The sequence below is a fragment of the Danio aesculapii genome, chromosome 22 (assembly GCF_903798145.1).
Source record: "Danio aesculapii chromosome 22, fDanAes4.1, whole genome shotgun sequence".
Classification (NCBI taxonomy): domain Eukaryota; kingdom Metazoa; phylum Chordata; class Actinopteri; order Cypriniformes; family Danionidae; genus Danio; species Danio aesculapii.
Window position 1 is genome coordinate 3368903 of NC_079456.1, and position 13948 is coordinate 3382850.

Here is a 13948-nt window from a genome sequence, read left to right on the forward strand (position 1 = left end):
AAAGACTAATGCCTCTTTACCATTGAGCAGTTCAGTATGGGTTCACCCTGACCAGTTTTTGTTTCTACTGCCAACAGTACCATTATTTTGTAAGCATGGTGTACTAGGGTTGGATCGATAGACGAAACCATCATCCATCGCCGATGGCCGATAGACATCACGATGCTGAGCCGGCATTGCGGTCCTCCGTCCTACCCCCGTCACAAACCCGCTGCGAAAAATACACACTTGGGCCCCTTTAACACAAATATATCTTAGTTTTAAAATTACATTTTATAACACAAACAATCCACGTTCACACTGGCGTTTCACCTAGCATTTCTGAAAAGCTCAGTGTCCACACTATGATGCTGAAAACGCACATAGTTTATCAAGCATGTACCGCTGGATAGCGTCTCACTATAGTTTTTATTTAATTAATCTTGTCTCTATCTGACGACTCTTCAGTCTTTTGAATCTATCAGGTAACGCGTCACAGCGTCAGTACACTGCTTCAATCTTTCGCTTTCACGCTTGTACTTAGTACTTTTAGTGATCTGTATCAAGGTTTGGATGACAGCGAGAGAGAGAGATGAGATCAGACCTCAGATTTGATGTGTGGCCGCACGTCACAATTACTTTAATGCATTTTTTTAAATATTGGCCGAAATATTGCCAGACAGACAAAGCAACTTTCGGTTTTTGAAGAGAGCGGCTTCAGTGATAGAATACGCACACACACACAGGATACACTCTTGTAGGCTTATTCATTATGGATTTTTTAACATTAAACGCATAATAATCAAGTGCAAAAAAGAAGAGCTGAACTTCGGAAAAAGTGATCACTGCGGTTGCCGCGATCGTTGCTTTGTTTCTCTGCAGTTGGCTTATTAATGGTGCGGCATTGCTAAATCACTCGTTTTAATAAAAAATACGATTATTTATTATTAAACATTGTGAGATGATGGTTGCGTGATTTTTAAAATGAGAGTATGTGTTGCGTATTTATGGCTATTGATCTTATCTACCCGCGACCCACCCATAAACATAAAGTAGGTCCGTTGAAGGTGTGTGTATAAGTTAGTTGTGTTTCCTCCCGATGCTGCCACCTTTGTCAGGCAAAGTTTGCAGATTGCCTCATTAACGTTTTCAGCTTCTCTTACTGCATTTGGTTTAATCCCAAAACATTGCCAAACAGGCGCTTGCGTTTTGACACTAAATGGTCCGCCATTCTCTTTCTGTAAATTTGACGACTCGTTCTCCTCACGTGATAAATGAAAATAAGACGCATTGTAGCTATGTTCAGATTTTAATTATAGTGCGTACTCTCGTCTTAAGTAAATTATTTAGAATTATATTTTCCATTTAATTCAAATAAATATTTAATAAAAAAACGAATACTTAAAAAAAACAAAAAACAAATGTGGTGACGGTGTCACCGGTGTTGCGTCTTAAAACCGGTAACACCGTCAACACCGTCTATCGTGGCAAGCCTACTGACCTCACATTAAAAGAGTCAACTGACTACGTTTACATGGACATCAGTAATCGAATTATTTGCCTTAATCGAATTAAAACAATAATAAGATTAAGGTGTTTACATGAGTTCTTATTTGAATGTTCCTTTCATGATCCCATTTTACATGTTGGAGCACATAATTCGATTAACGTCATTGCATCAGCGCGCTATCCACATTTCCTCCAGAGTTTTATGTAATTTCGGGTGTTTCATTTTTAATTTGTCGACTTTAACTGCAGTTTGGCACTTTCACTTTCATTTGGTATCATTTCATGCATGCCCCCCATAACAAACGAGATATTGGATGCAACTATGAACTGCTGAAAGAGTGTAGTTTTAATAGAAGTTCATATCGCACGCTGAATGGAAGAAAAAAAAACCTCCGCATTTCACGATGAAGGGGTCTGTGGTCTCGGTAGGTGCAAAGAATAGTGTCACTGTGTGTGTGTTTGGACTATCCTGTCGCAAATCGTGGCGCAAAGTCCTGCATGACGGTAATAGTTTAAGGTGTTTACATGTCTGTAATGCACTTATATACTTATGCAGTCAATAATGCGACTATAATCAGCATACTCCATATGTCTTAATTCGATTTCTCTTTAGTTCGATTATGACCTTAATCTGATTAATCAAAAATTGTTGTTTACATGGTAGACTCTTAATCAGAGTATTGTCTTAATCGCATTAAAATCAGATTATTGGTGTCCATGTAAACGTACTCATTGACAGTGAATCGATCATTGATTAATAATTTGCATACCTACTTCACATTTCTCTTATAATGCAATTTATTTATTTATTTTTTCAATTTACAGACCTCATGGTGAAGGAGGAGGAGAGCGAAGCCATGAAGGCCCATCCATGCTCTTTGTGTGGAAAGAGGTTTGATTATCAGTCGCATTTAAGACTACATCAGATGACTCACACTGGAAAGAAACCACACGCATGTGTTGAGTGTGGGAAGAGTTTCGCACAGTTATCAAACCTTAATTCACACATGCTGATTCACTCTGGAGAGAAAACCCACACATGTGATCAATGCGGCAAAGCATTTCTCAGGCCTTCAGAGCTGAAGAAACATCTTACAAGTCATTCAAACGAGAAGCCTTATTCATGTTCAATATGTAGAAAGAGATTTACATATAAACATAACCTAAGAGAACATGAACTGATCCACACTGGTGTGAGAGAGCATGTGTGCCTTAAATGCGAGAAGACTTTCATTACAGCTGGAAAACTGAAAAGCCACCAGAGGATTCACACTGGAGAGAAACCGTACAAGTGTTCACACTGCGACAAGAGATTTCGTAGGTCAGAATGCCGGAAAGCACATGAGAGGATTCACACTGGAGAGAGACCGTACACATGTGCTGAGTGTGGGAGGAGTTTCACACAATTTTCGCATCTTTATAAACACAAGCTGATCCACACCGGAGAGAAAACACACAAGTGTGATCAATGCGGCAAAGCATTCTTGAGGTCTTCAGAGCTGAAGAGCCATCTTAAAATTCATACAAATGTAAAGCCGTATTCATGTTCTACGTGTGGGAAGTCGTTTAGTAGAGTTGGAGACTTAAAACAACATCAGGTGATTCACACTGAAGAGAAACCGTACAAGTGTTCACACTGCGACAGGAGATTCAGTCTGTTACAAATCCTGAAAACACATGAGCGGACTCACACTGGAGAGAGACCGTACACATGTACTCGGTGTGGGAAGAGCTTTACTCGGGTTTCATACATTCATAAACACATGAAGATCCACACTGGAGAGAATGCCGCAATCGCACTGCGAGTCACATGACAAGAACTGACCAATCAGCTTCCTACTTTGTATGGAATATGCACTGTTTTTTTTTCAACTGGCATTAAAAGCTTTTAGACCAGGCATGTCCAAACTCGGTCCTGGAGGGCCGGTGTTCTGCAAAGTTTAGTTCCAACCCCAATCAGACACAGCTGGGCTAGCTTATCAAGCTCTTTCTAGTCTTGTGTTGAGGCAAGTTGGAGCTAAAACTGCAGGACACCGGCCCTCCAGGACCGAGTCATTTTGGTCATGAAGATACAAGAAAGACATCCTTCAAAACAGTAACTGTCTATTTTTTTATTTGTGGTCTTACATCCCGTGATTTTTTCAATTTTGGTTTCTATATTCAGGGATGTGATTCAGATTTCCGTATTTTTCGAGCTTAAGGGGGTGACCCCTGTGATTTGTGCAAAAAGAAGGTTTTTTTCTTGGGGGGGGGGGTCCATTGTCATTGAAGCAGACGAGCTGATGGTTTGCCTCTTCAGGGCGCACTCACACTATGCTATCTGAACCATGCCCAGGCCTGTTTCCCGGATCGTTATGAGAAGTGTGAGTGCTCTAAATCGGGCTCAGGCGCGGTTCATTTGGCCGACCCTGGCCCGGTTGGAAGAGGTGTGCCAGAGCGCGGTTCACTTAGGCTCAGGTGCTATGCTAGTGTGAGTGCAAAGCATGCCTGAGCCCAAATCTGAAGACGAGGCGTGACTTTTAAGGGACTGTTTCATATAGATTTTTTAATTATTCTTACTGTTCAGTGAACACAAACTGTCATAGTTTATTAAAGACACAAACCCCTAACTGCACGACAGCTGCACCTTCAGCAAACCTCCTAATTCCTGCAGGACGAGGACTTTATTGTCGTTTATGAGCGTCAAAAGTGGCGGATCTGTTCGGCGAAATATTTCACTGCGTGTCACTTCATCCCAAACCACAACATAGCTAAAGTTATGAGAGGATAGTATACATATTATTACATTAATAAACTAACGATTGCCTGATGGCGATTAGAAATTTGACAAAGATTGTGTTGTCTGATGATTCTGGCTCTGGAAGCAGTACTCTCCCCTCTGCATTTGTTCGTTCCTATTTATTTTAGTTTTACCTCTAGATTTTTGTAGGAACGTAACAGTGGATACTCCCGAAAACAACACAACCTTGCCAGAATAATGAATGAATCTCAGAACAAAGTCCACCTGTCCTACTGATTTGCTATATGTTTTGCTGACAGCTCATGTTAGAATATTGATGCATCTTTATTTTACACCTTTAAAGACGTTGCTGAGTGAGTTATGTGAAGTTGCATCTCAGACTGTTAATCTGAGGATGATTTCACACCCGCTAACATGAGCACCATGTATCATGCTCCGCCACAGTCCAAAAACACACGGTAAAGGTGAATTGTAAGTTAAATTGTCTGTAGTGTGTTTGAATGAGTGTGTGTGGATGTTTCCCAGTGATGGGTTGCAGCTGGAAGGGCATCCGCTGCGTAAAACATGCTGGATAAGTTGGCGGTTCATTCCGCTGTGGCGACCCCTGATTAATATAGGGGACTAATTAATCTAATCGAGATCATGACAAAATAAGAGGGAATAATTATTTTAATGCATGGCCTCTTAAGGACTTCTGCACCAAACCTATACAAGCATAAATTCACAAAAATGTGCATTTACTGTTCCTGTTTAATGAGGCATCACGTCTTTACACTGAATTCTGAGCAGACACAGACCTGCATTAGGGCCATCTGTGTTTTTTCCCCCCAATAGTGTTTTAACAATACAATCATATTAACCATAACAGTGGATGGCATCAAGTATAATCATAAACAAGAATAAATAATAATAATATTAAAAAAGATATTACAAAAAACAGGGTACAGAGGCAAACTATCAAATAATATGTACAAAAGCCTTATAAAATTTCAGTTTTAACACTTGTTTTGCTGTAAACATTTTGTAAAATAGTAATTAAGCAATATAAGTCACCAAAAAAATCTGGGTAATGATGAAAATCAATATTTAATGATGAAAATAATATTTACTCAAATAAATTGCCTTTGAATTCAATGTTATGTTTGTCATGAGAAAAGTAACTAAATTATATCACACATGGATTAATCAATGTTAAGCTTAGTATGACTCGGATGCGTAAAGAAAACGTAAGATGTCGTGATGACGTCAGCGCTGACGCGTTCATTCAGCGTCGAGTCTTCAGAGCTGAGGTGAGTCGTTGACGCTTTTTCTCGTGTTTACACAACAATAAAACACACTTTACAGTTTATTAAAGCGACAATCTGCGACTAGTTTTTGCACTGAGTTCACCTGTATCTGTGTGTCTGCTGACCAAAACAATACAGCAGGCACAGAGGAGTTCTGAGAGGGAAATATGAGCTCTGGTTGTTAACGTTTGGGGTAATAATGTCGCAAAATATTGAGTTTGACACTTAAAACATTAAGTTTAATGTCAGTAGTTTCTGTTTTTACCTAATTAAACTAATACAGTTATTATAATATAATTATTTCATCGACTGGTGTAAATAAAGCAGATTTTTCTGTATCTTCTTTTGCAGCTCGTCCTCCTTCAGTTCAGCTGTAAATACTGGAATATTCCCATCAGTCTACAAGTGAAGACGAGCATCAGACCATCAGGAAGAAGAGAAATCTGCAAAGACAGAGTTAATTGAAGGACAGTGAGAAGATGAGTGATCCAGAACCCTGCAGAATTAAACAGGAAGAGACTGAAGAACTAATAGGTTTGTGTTTATTCATCACTCTTCAATAATGAGGCTCATCAACAGTAAAGCTTTCAGCTCTTCATAAGTTTTGGTCCTTGAACTTTTTATTTGCCCAAACATTAAAAGTAGCGCCTTACAGTTCATATCAAGCGTTATTACAATAATAAAATTTGTAATAATAATTTACAAGAGTCTCCCAATTTAACCGTCCTTACTGTGTTACAGCCTGTAGTTCGCCTTTATGCTCGTCTGTTCTGGGAGAATCCAGTTAAAGTCATGAAAACAGATAAATAATGAAAGTCTCTTAAGCCCTGAAAATGTGCACGCCTGCAGTGAGCAGTCCGTTGCACCGCAAACAGAGATGTATAAAGTACTAGAGACCCAGACTTGAATAAAAGTGCAAGTGCTCTATCAAAAAAGTGACTTGTGTAGAAGTTGAAGTGCTCTTTAAGCACCATACTTAAGTGGAAGTACTAAAGTAGTGAACATTCTTTGTACTTCAGTATTGCAAGTAGTAGTTTATATATTTATTATATATAATATTATATAATATATATATATATATATTATAGTTTATATATATAGTAGTTTATATATTTACAGTTTGCACACATCTATATTATGTTGTAAATATAAGTGAAATACTCACATTATTGAGCCCTGATATAGCATCAAACTGTTCAAAACTAGCCTCTTAAAATTCAATTATTTAATTATTTTCAGGTGTGATGGTGAAGGAGGAGAGTGAAGATGAGGAGAAACATCATGTCAAAAGTGAAGAAAACACTCAATCAGAGACTGAACACAGTATTTTAATGGAAATACCAGCTGTAAAAGGTTTGACCTGCACTCAGTGTGGAAAGAGTTTCAAGAACAAACACACTCTGAAGAGTCATATAAAGACTCACACCGGAGAGAAACCGTACCACTGCACTGATTGTGGGAAGAGTTTCACACGATCAACTTCTCTACGAAGACACAGAAAAAAATATCACAGTAAGTAGATCATCTATTGATTCAGCCACATGGGGAAACAAGGTTTCTGTTTGAAGTGTTGTTAGTGAAGCCAGCGGGGGATGCTCAATCTGTGGTCTGTGTGAGTCCTAATGCCCCAGTATAGTGAAGGGGGCGCTATACTGTCAGTGAGCACCGTCTTTCGGATGAGATGTTAAACCGAGGTCCTGACTCTCTGGTTATTAAATCTCCTATGGCACTACTGGTAAAGCGTAGGGTGTAACCCCAGTGTCCTGTCCAAATTCCCTTCACCGGCCCTTACCAGGGTTCCCGCGGGGTTTTAAAAAGTCTAAAATTTACAAATCGAAATTTTAGGACTTAAAAAGTCTAGAATTCGCTGTTCTAGGTCTTAAATATTTTTACACAGGTCTTATTTTTCTGATGTCCATGTAACGCTACATCGAATGCTCATTTAAATGATTTTTTGTTGCTGTTGCTTGGTTTTCGTGGTGTTGCAGTCCAAGTGTAATTTGTGGTATTACAACTACAAATGAGACCAACATGCAATAGCCAATCAGCTTTCTGTTATTGAACTCAGTGCGCACGGCGAATGTGATGTCATCGCTGTGTTTGCGGAGGTTCGCTTTGTGTGCGCGTGACATAATTTCGGGTGTACAGTTTGCACGGAGCCGTGTTTGATTTGAGTTCTGATTTGATTTATTGGTCTCAATTTAATACTTAATGTTCTTAAAGTCTTAAATTTGACATTATGATATCTGCAAAAACCCTGCTTACCTATCATGGCCTCCCAATCATCCCCAGCCACCGAATTGATTGTATCACTTTCTTTCCACTCCATCAATTGCGTCATCCAAGTGTGTGCTGGAGAAACCCTTCACTCATGATTGTGAAGCGCTTTGGGTGTATGGCCAGACACGAAATATGCGCTTTATAAATACACATTGCATTATGATTCGGTATGGGTCACCCTGACCAGCTTTTGTTTCCACTGACAAGAGTACCAATACTTTGTAAGCGTGGTGTACAACAGTAAGTTGCAAGTTAGTTGACCGCCTAATGGTAAGAGAGTTGGACCTGGGACCCAAAGGTTGCAGGTTTTAGTCTAGGTACCAGCAATAATGTTGGTAGGGAGAGTGAATAAATATCCACCTCAGTACATCGGCTGAGGTGATTGCATTGAGCAAGGCACCGAACCAAGGCAGCCCACTGCTCTGGGTGTGTGTTCACGGGTGTAACTCGGTTTGGATAAAAGCGTCTGGTAAATGCATAAAGGCTGGTTTATACTTTAACGTCGAGTGATCAGCGTGACCTACGGCGCATGCCTTGTGCGTTGCCGTGCATTTATATTTCTGCGCGCTGTTTGTGTTGCTCTGCAATAACACTTCTGAAACTCTAGCTGGCAGTAGGTTTTAATGTTCCTCTGTGTCGAGTTTCTTCACGAGTGTTTTGTTTTTTCTGAACGCTACCTTAATGTCCTAGTGGCTCAAACTCGCTCATTCAGAGGTGGGAACCCGCACACATGCTACAACTTTAATCATAAGGTAAACACAAAACAAAACTTTCCATCTAGAGCTACTACGGCACTCAAAACTTGTAAACACTCGCTTCATCGGGCTCGCACGGCTATCAAACCCCACCCCTACTCGTCAGCGCTACCAATCACAGAGCTTGCTCTATTCGTCATTGTGATGTGTAATTACGCGTGGCAGCCTCAGCGAGGGCTATGCGAGCACTCACAGACTGTGTCGATGCACACGCGTGCACTTGATGCAGAGGTATAAATCAGCCTTAAGTGTAAGTGCAACTCATTCTTGCAAGAAGAAGAAAGCCACATGGGTTGTTTACATATCTCATTTGTTGCAAACTCAAGTTCGTTCTTTCGAATGTTAGGCGTGTATCAATACACTAATGCCATGGTTTCCTTCATGATATCAGGCCCATTCAATGATTTGCTGAGGTTGTTAAGGAACCCTACAATCACTTTTGACTTTAATAACAGCAATAATTACACTTAAAAGCATCATTAACTTCATACACTGGCGTCACATGTTTCTTCTCAATGCAGTCAGCTGATCTGGGTAAACTAAAATGAAATATCTCCACAGGAGAATAGTCAGAAATGAACAGTTTATGCTACCGTACTTTACATTGGAAAGTTCCAAAGTACAAATTTTGGCAGTGTTGGCAGGTATGCCGTAGATCATAGGTCTGGAGAGCCGCAGCTCTGGACATTTTATGCTCCAGCCCTAATCAAACACAGCTGATCCAACTAATCAAGGTGTTCAAGACTATTAAGCAGGTGTGAGTTATCACTGTTCCCGCCAAAAAACAAAACAAAAAAAGTTAATGGCTGCTTCTTAGCCACATATTTTAAATAATGCATCAAAAACAACGTCTGTGAATTTAGAATTTAATGTGTTTAATGTATTAATAAACTCAGTGTTATGAAAACAAAAAGAGCAGTATTGAAAACATGCAGGTATTGTATTGCAGTTCTAAATTAATTAACAAAAGGTGGCTGCTTTGCCAAACTGACGCCAAACTGTGCAAAACCCCGCTTGATTTTTTTTCGACGTGTTGTACCCACATAAATGTCTGCTTCCATGTTACTAGCCTCATAATTTGATGTTCTACCATGTTGCTGTCTCTTCGGTGTGTTGGTTGTTATCAAGTTACAGACAAAAATAACGTGCTCAAAACATCCAATCAGACAAGAGCAACTGAAAAGTAATACAATGTTTACGACATCACAAAGAAGGTAGCATTTAATGGCTTAAAAGAACAAACTGTTTCTCGATTCTAAGACTGTATTTGCACGCAAGTGACAAATAGTCGCACTGTCGCAGGCCAATTAAACTTTAGTGACAAGGCAGTGCTGGCCCAATCGAGCCAGTAACGATCTTGACTGCTGTCCCGAGCGTCTCTCACACTGGCCCCGGTACATTGGGCAGTCCTTATTGTTGAGCCGTGATGTCTGATTTCACTGCTTACGTCTTATCATTTTGGACAACATAAACACGTAGGCACCAAATGCAAGCATGACATCAAATATGCTGTGATATTATTAATAACTTTGCGAACCTTCTTCAGCATTCAAACATGGAGAATCCAACGTATCCATGCAGTGTGCCATAGGTTATGCCAGAGTTTCCCAACCCTATTCCTGAAGGCACACCAACAGTACACATTTTCATTCTCTCCCTAATCAAACACACCTGAAACAACTCATCAGAACATTGGAAGAGACTCCAAAACCTGAAGTTAATAGGTCAGATAAGGGAGACATCCAAAACATGAACTGTTGGTGTGCCTCCAGGAACAGGGTTGGGAAACACTGGGTTATGCAGATGAAGATTTGTACAGAATCTTTGGTAATTTGTATATAAAGATTTGTAATTTGTATATGAGAATACAAGTAAGAATAAGGTGTTTGTTGAGCGCCGTAATTAGTATAGACAGAGGTTAGAAGCGATAATGTGTTCAGTATTATGTTCTGTTTTATTATTATCTACATCAGTGTTTCCCAACCCTGTTCTTGGAGGCACACCAACAGTTCATGTTTTGGATGTCTCCCTCATCTGACCCATTAACTTCAGGTTTTGGAGTCTCTTCCAATGTTCTGATGAGTTGTTTCAGGTGTGTTTGATTAGGGAGAGAATGAAAATGTGTACTGTTGGTGTGCCTTCAGGAATAGGGTTGGGAAACTCTGATCTACATTATGTAGTTCCCCCACATCGTGTCAAGAGACTGACTCGAAAGCATGACATAATTGACCATCGATTAAAAGAGTTGTTGACAATTAGTAGATCATTGATTGATCATTACTTCACATTTCTCTCCTAATGTAACTTTTCCTAATGTATTTTCAGACCTGGTTGTGAAACAGGAGGAGAGCGAAGAGTTGACTGAAGCCAAGGAGGCCAATCCATGCTCTTTGTGTGGAAAGAGTTTTAAATTTCAGTCAAAGTTAAGACAACATCAGACGATTCACACTGAAGAGAAACCGTACACATGTACTCAGTGTGGGAAGAGTTTTAAATTTCAGTCAAACTTAAGACAACATCAGATGATTCACACTGAAGAGAAACCATACACGTGTGATAGATGCGGCAAAACATTTTCAAGGCGTTCAGAGCTGAAGATCCATCTTAGACGTCATACAAACGAGAAGCCTTATTCCTGCTCTGAGTGTGGAAAGAGTTGTATTAGAGTTGGGGACTTTAACCGACACCAGATGATCCACATAGGTGTGAAAAAGCATGCCTGCATTGAGTGTGAGAAGACTTTTATCAGAGTTGGAGACTTAAACCGACACCAGAGGACTCACAGTGGAGAGAAACCATACAAGTGTTCACACTGCGACAAGAGATTTGGTCTTTTACAAATCCTGAAAGCACATGAGCGGACTCACACTAGAGAGAGACCGTACTCATGTACTCAGTGTGGGAAGAGCTTCAGATATTCATCAAAACTTAATGAACACGTGGTGATCCACACTGGAGAGAGAACACACACGTGTGATCAATGCGGCAAGGCATTCTTGAGGCGTGCAGACCTGAAGGCTCATCTTAGAATTCATACCAACGAGAGGCCTTATTCATGTTTGTTATGCGGAAAGAGTTTTACATTTAAAAAATGTTTAAGAAAACATGAACAGATCCACACTGGTGTGAAAGAGTTTGCCTGCTTTGAGTGTGAGAAAACTTTTATTAGTGTTGGGCATTTGAAAAGGCACCAAGTGGTTCACACTGGAGAGAAACCGTACAAGTGTTCACACTGCGACAAGAGATTTGCTAGGTCAGAATGCCGGAAAGCACATGAAAGGATTCACACTGGAGAGAAACCGTACACATGTACTGAGTGTTGGAAGAGTTTTACACAATTATCAAACCTTAAATCACACATGCTGATCCACACTGGAGAGAAAACACACAAATGTGATCAGTGCGGCAAAACATTCTTGAGGTCTTCAGAGGTGAAGAGCCATCTTAGAGTTCATGCAGTGGAGAGGCCTTAGTCGAGTTATCGGTTGGTAAAGATGTTTACACATCATCAAAATTTACCTCCCAGAAAACTCCATTCTGTTTTCACCAACATCAGATTTGATAGTTTAGCATATGTACATATTTTCCTGCACATGTCTATTTTTGAGGAGTCAAATGCACCTGCATTGATTTCTACATTTCCTGAAATGTCCAGGATTTAGCGTTTGCTTTCTACAGTCGTCATTAGTTGAATGATTATTTTATACCTTTCTCTTTATGCCTGATTTATAAGAGTTGTGGAGGCTTTTCTATGTGACGCGCTCGCCTTTGTACTATTATTTCCAACAACAGTTCTGTCATGATGAAACCGTGGTGAAGAAGAGATCAGCATGTGAAGTTGCTGAATGAATGAATTTAATTGTATATTAAAAACATGAGGAGTTTGTGGATACATTTAGAGGACACTCCTGAAAAGGTTTGTCACGCCACCATTACTCAGTCATGCATGTTAGAGCTGCACGATACTGGAAAAAACTGACATTGTAATATTCTGTATTTCTGCGATATGTTTTGGGATGTGAGTTAAACATCTCTATTTGGTAAGAGTTCTTCATCGACAAGGAGTGCATCTACATAACATACAAACAAATTACAAACATAAATTAACACAAGAGCAAAGATACTAATGAAATAAACAGTTATTAAGAGTTTTCTGGAGAGTTTAACAGTATTGAGGTACAGAAATGTAATAATCAGATGTAAGAGAACATTGTTTACAGTGGTCAACATTTAAAGCAGATCAAAACCTTTAATCAAAGGTGTCCTAAAACTATTTAACAACACCCATACTTGTCTCATCTACTCTTGCCTTAAAAAAAATAATTCGCTCTGTTAGGATTAAACTATGCTTGTGTTTCTGAACTGTTTTCTGTTTAAACTCTTAATTATAATTAGGAGCACAGCTTGACATTGCAGGGTGACATGGTGGCTCAGTGGTCAGCACTGTCACCTCACAGCAAGAAGGTCGCCGGGTTGAGTCCTGGTTGGGTCAGTTGGCATTTCTGTGTGAAGTTTGCATGGTCTTCCAGTGTTGACATGGGTTTCCTACGGGTGCTTCGGATTCCCCCACAGTCCAAACACATGCGCTATAGGTGAATTGAATAAACTAAATTGACCGTAGTGTTTGAGTCTGTATAGGTGTTTCCCAGGACTGGGTTGCAGCTGGAAGGGCATCCGCTGTGTAAAACATATGCTGAAAGACTTGGTGGTTAATTCCGCTGTGGTGACCCCTGATGAATAAAGGAACTAAGCCAGGGGTCACCAAACTTGTTCCTTGAGGGTCGGTGTCCTGCAGATTTTTAGCTCCAACCGTAATCAAACACACCTGAACAAGCTGATCAAATTTTTACTAGGTATACTTGAAACATCCAAGCAGGTGTGTTGTGGCAAGTTGGAGCTAAACCCTGGAGGGACACCGGCCCTCCAGGACCGAGATTGGTGACCCCTGAAGTAAGCCGAAGGAAAATGAATGAATGAACTCGACATTGTAGATCCTGTGATGTGACTATTGCGGATTCACACACTGCGATATATTACACCCATATTTCAGCTATTTTTATATTCAGAATTTATCAAAATACAAATCTTGAGTAATGTAGAATTTCCTAAATGAATATTCATCATCTTTATTCTTTCATTTAGAGGATTTTCTGCAGATAGGCCTACAAATTGTGCCTGTTTAGATAACAGTAACTCACTTTTAAGAAATAAGATTTATTTAACCTGTTTGTTATCTCTTAAACCTGATACCAATTACATGATATGATACATAATTTTATTAGTTTCAGGTAGTCCGTTTTGAAATGTTACCTTTAGTTAATCATCTTTTAATACTTTGTTAAAAGCGTTTGTTTAATGATGGTAGTTTTTTGCCTCACACATTGCTAAAAGCATATTTA

At 39.7% G+C, this 13948-nt stretch overlaps 2 protein-coding genes across 3 annotated transcripts in view; both read left to right on the top strand.

Moving 5' to 3' along the window:
- The window catches only part of LOC130215599 (zinc finger protein OZF-like), a 226606-nt gene extending 221335 nt beyond the window's left edge, over positions 1-5271 (top strand). For both annotated transcript variants that reach the window (XM_056447444.1, XM_056447443.1), the window contains exon 3: positions 2314-5271. In XM_056447444.1, coding sequence (XP_056303419.1) covers positions 2314-3302 — 989 coding nt within the window. In that variant the 3' untranslated portion in view covers positions 3303-5271. The remainder of the gene's footprint in view (positions 1-2313) is intronic.
- Positions 5272-5869: 598 nt separating this feature from the next.
- Positions 5870-12911, top strand: LOC130215588 (zinc finger protein 501-like). Its single transcript, XM_056447431.1, has 3 exons — positions 5870-6048; positions 6754-7026; positions 10875-12911. The coding sequence occupies exons 1-3, from the start codon at positions 5994-5996 to the stop codon at positions 12020-12022; spliced, it is 1476 nt and encodes a 491-aa protein (XP_056303406.1). The 5' UTR covers positions 5870-5993; the 3' UTR covers positions 12023-12911.
- Positions 12912-13948: the final 1037 nt, after the last annotated feature.

Bases quoted from the DNA above. Each gene is read 5' to 3' on its own strand.
- LOC130215588 (XM_056447431.1), top strand. From the start codon at position 5,994: ATGAGTGATCCAGAACCCTGCAGAATTAAACAGGAAGAGACTGAAGAA. The intron at 6,049-6,753 runs GTTTGTGTTTAT...AATTATTTTCAG, and splicing joins AGAGACTGAAGAACTAATAG to GTGTGATGGTGAAGGAGGAG. The intron at 7,027-10,874 runs GTAAGTAGATCA...ATGTATTTTCAG, and splicing joins ACACAGAAAAAAATATCACA to ACCTGGTTGTGAAACAGGAG.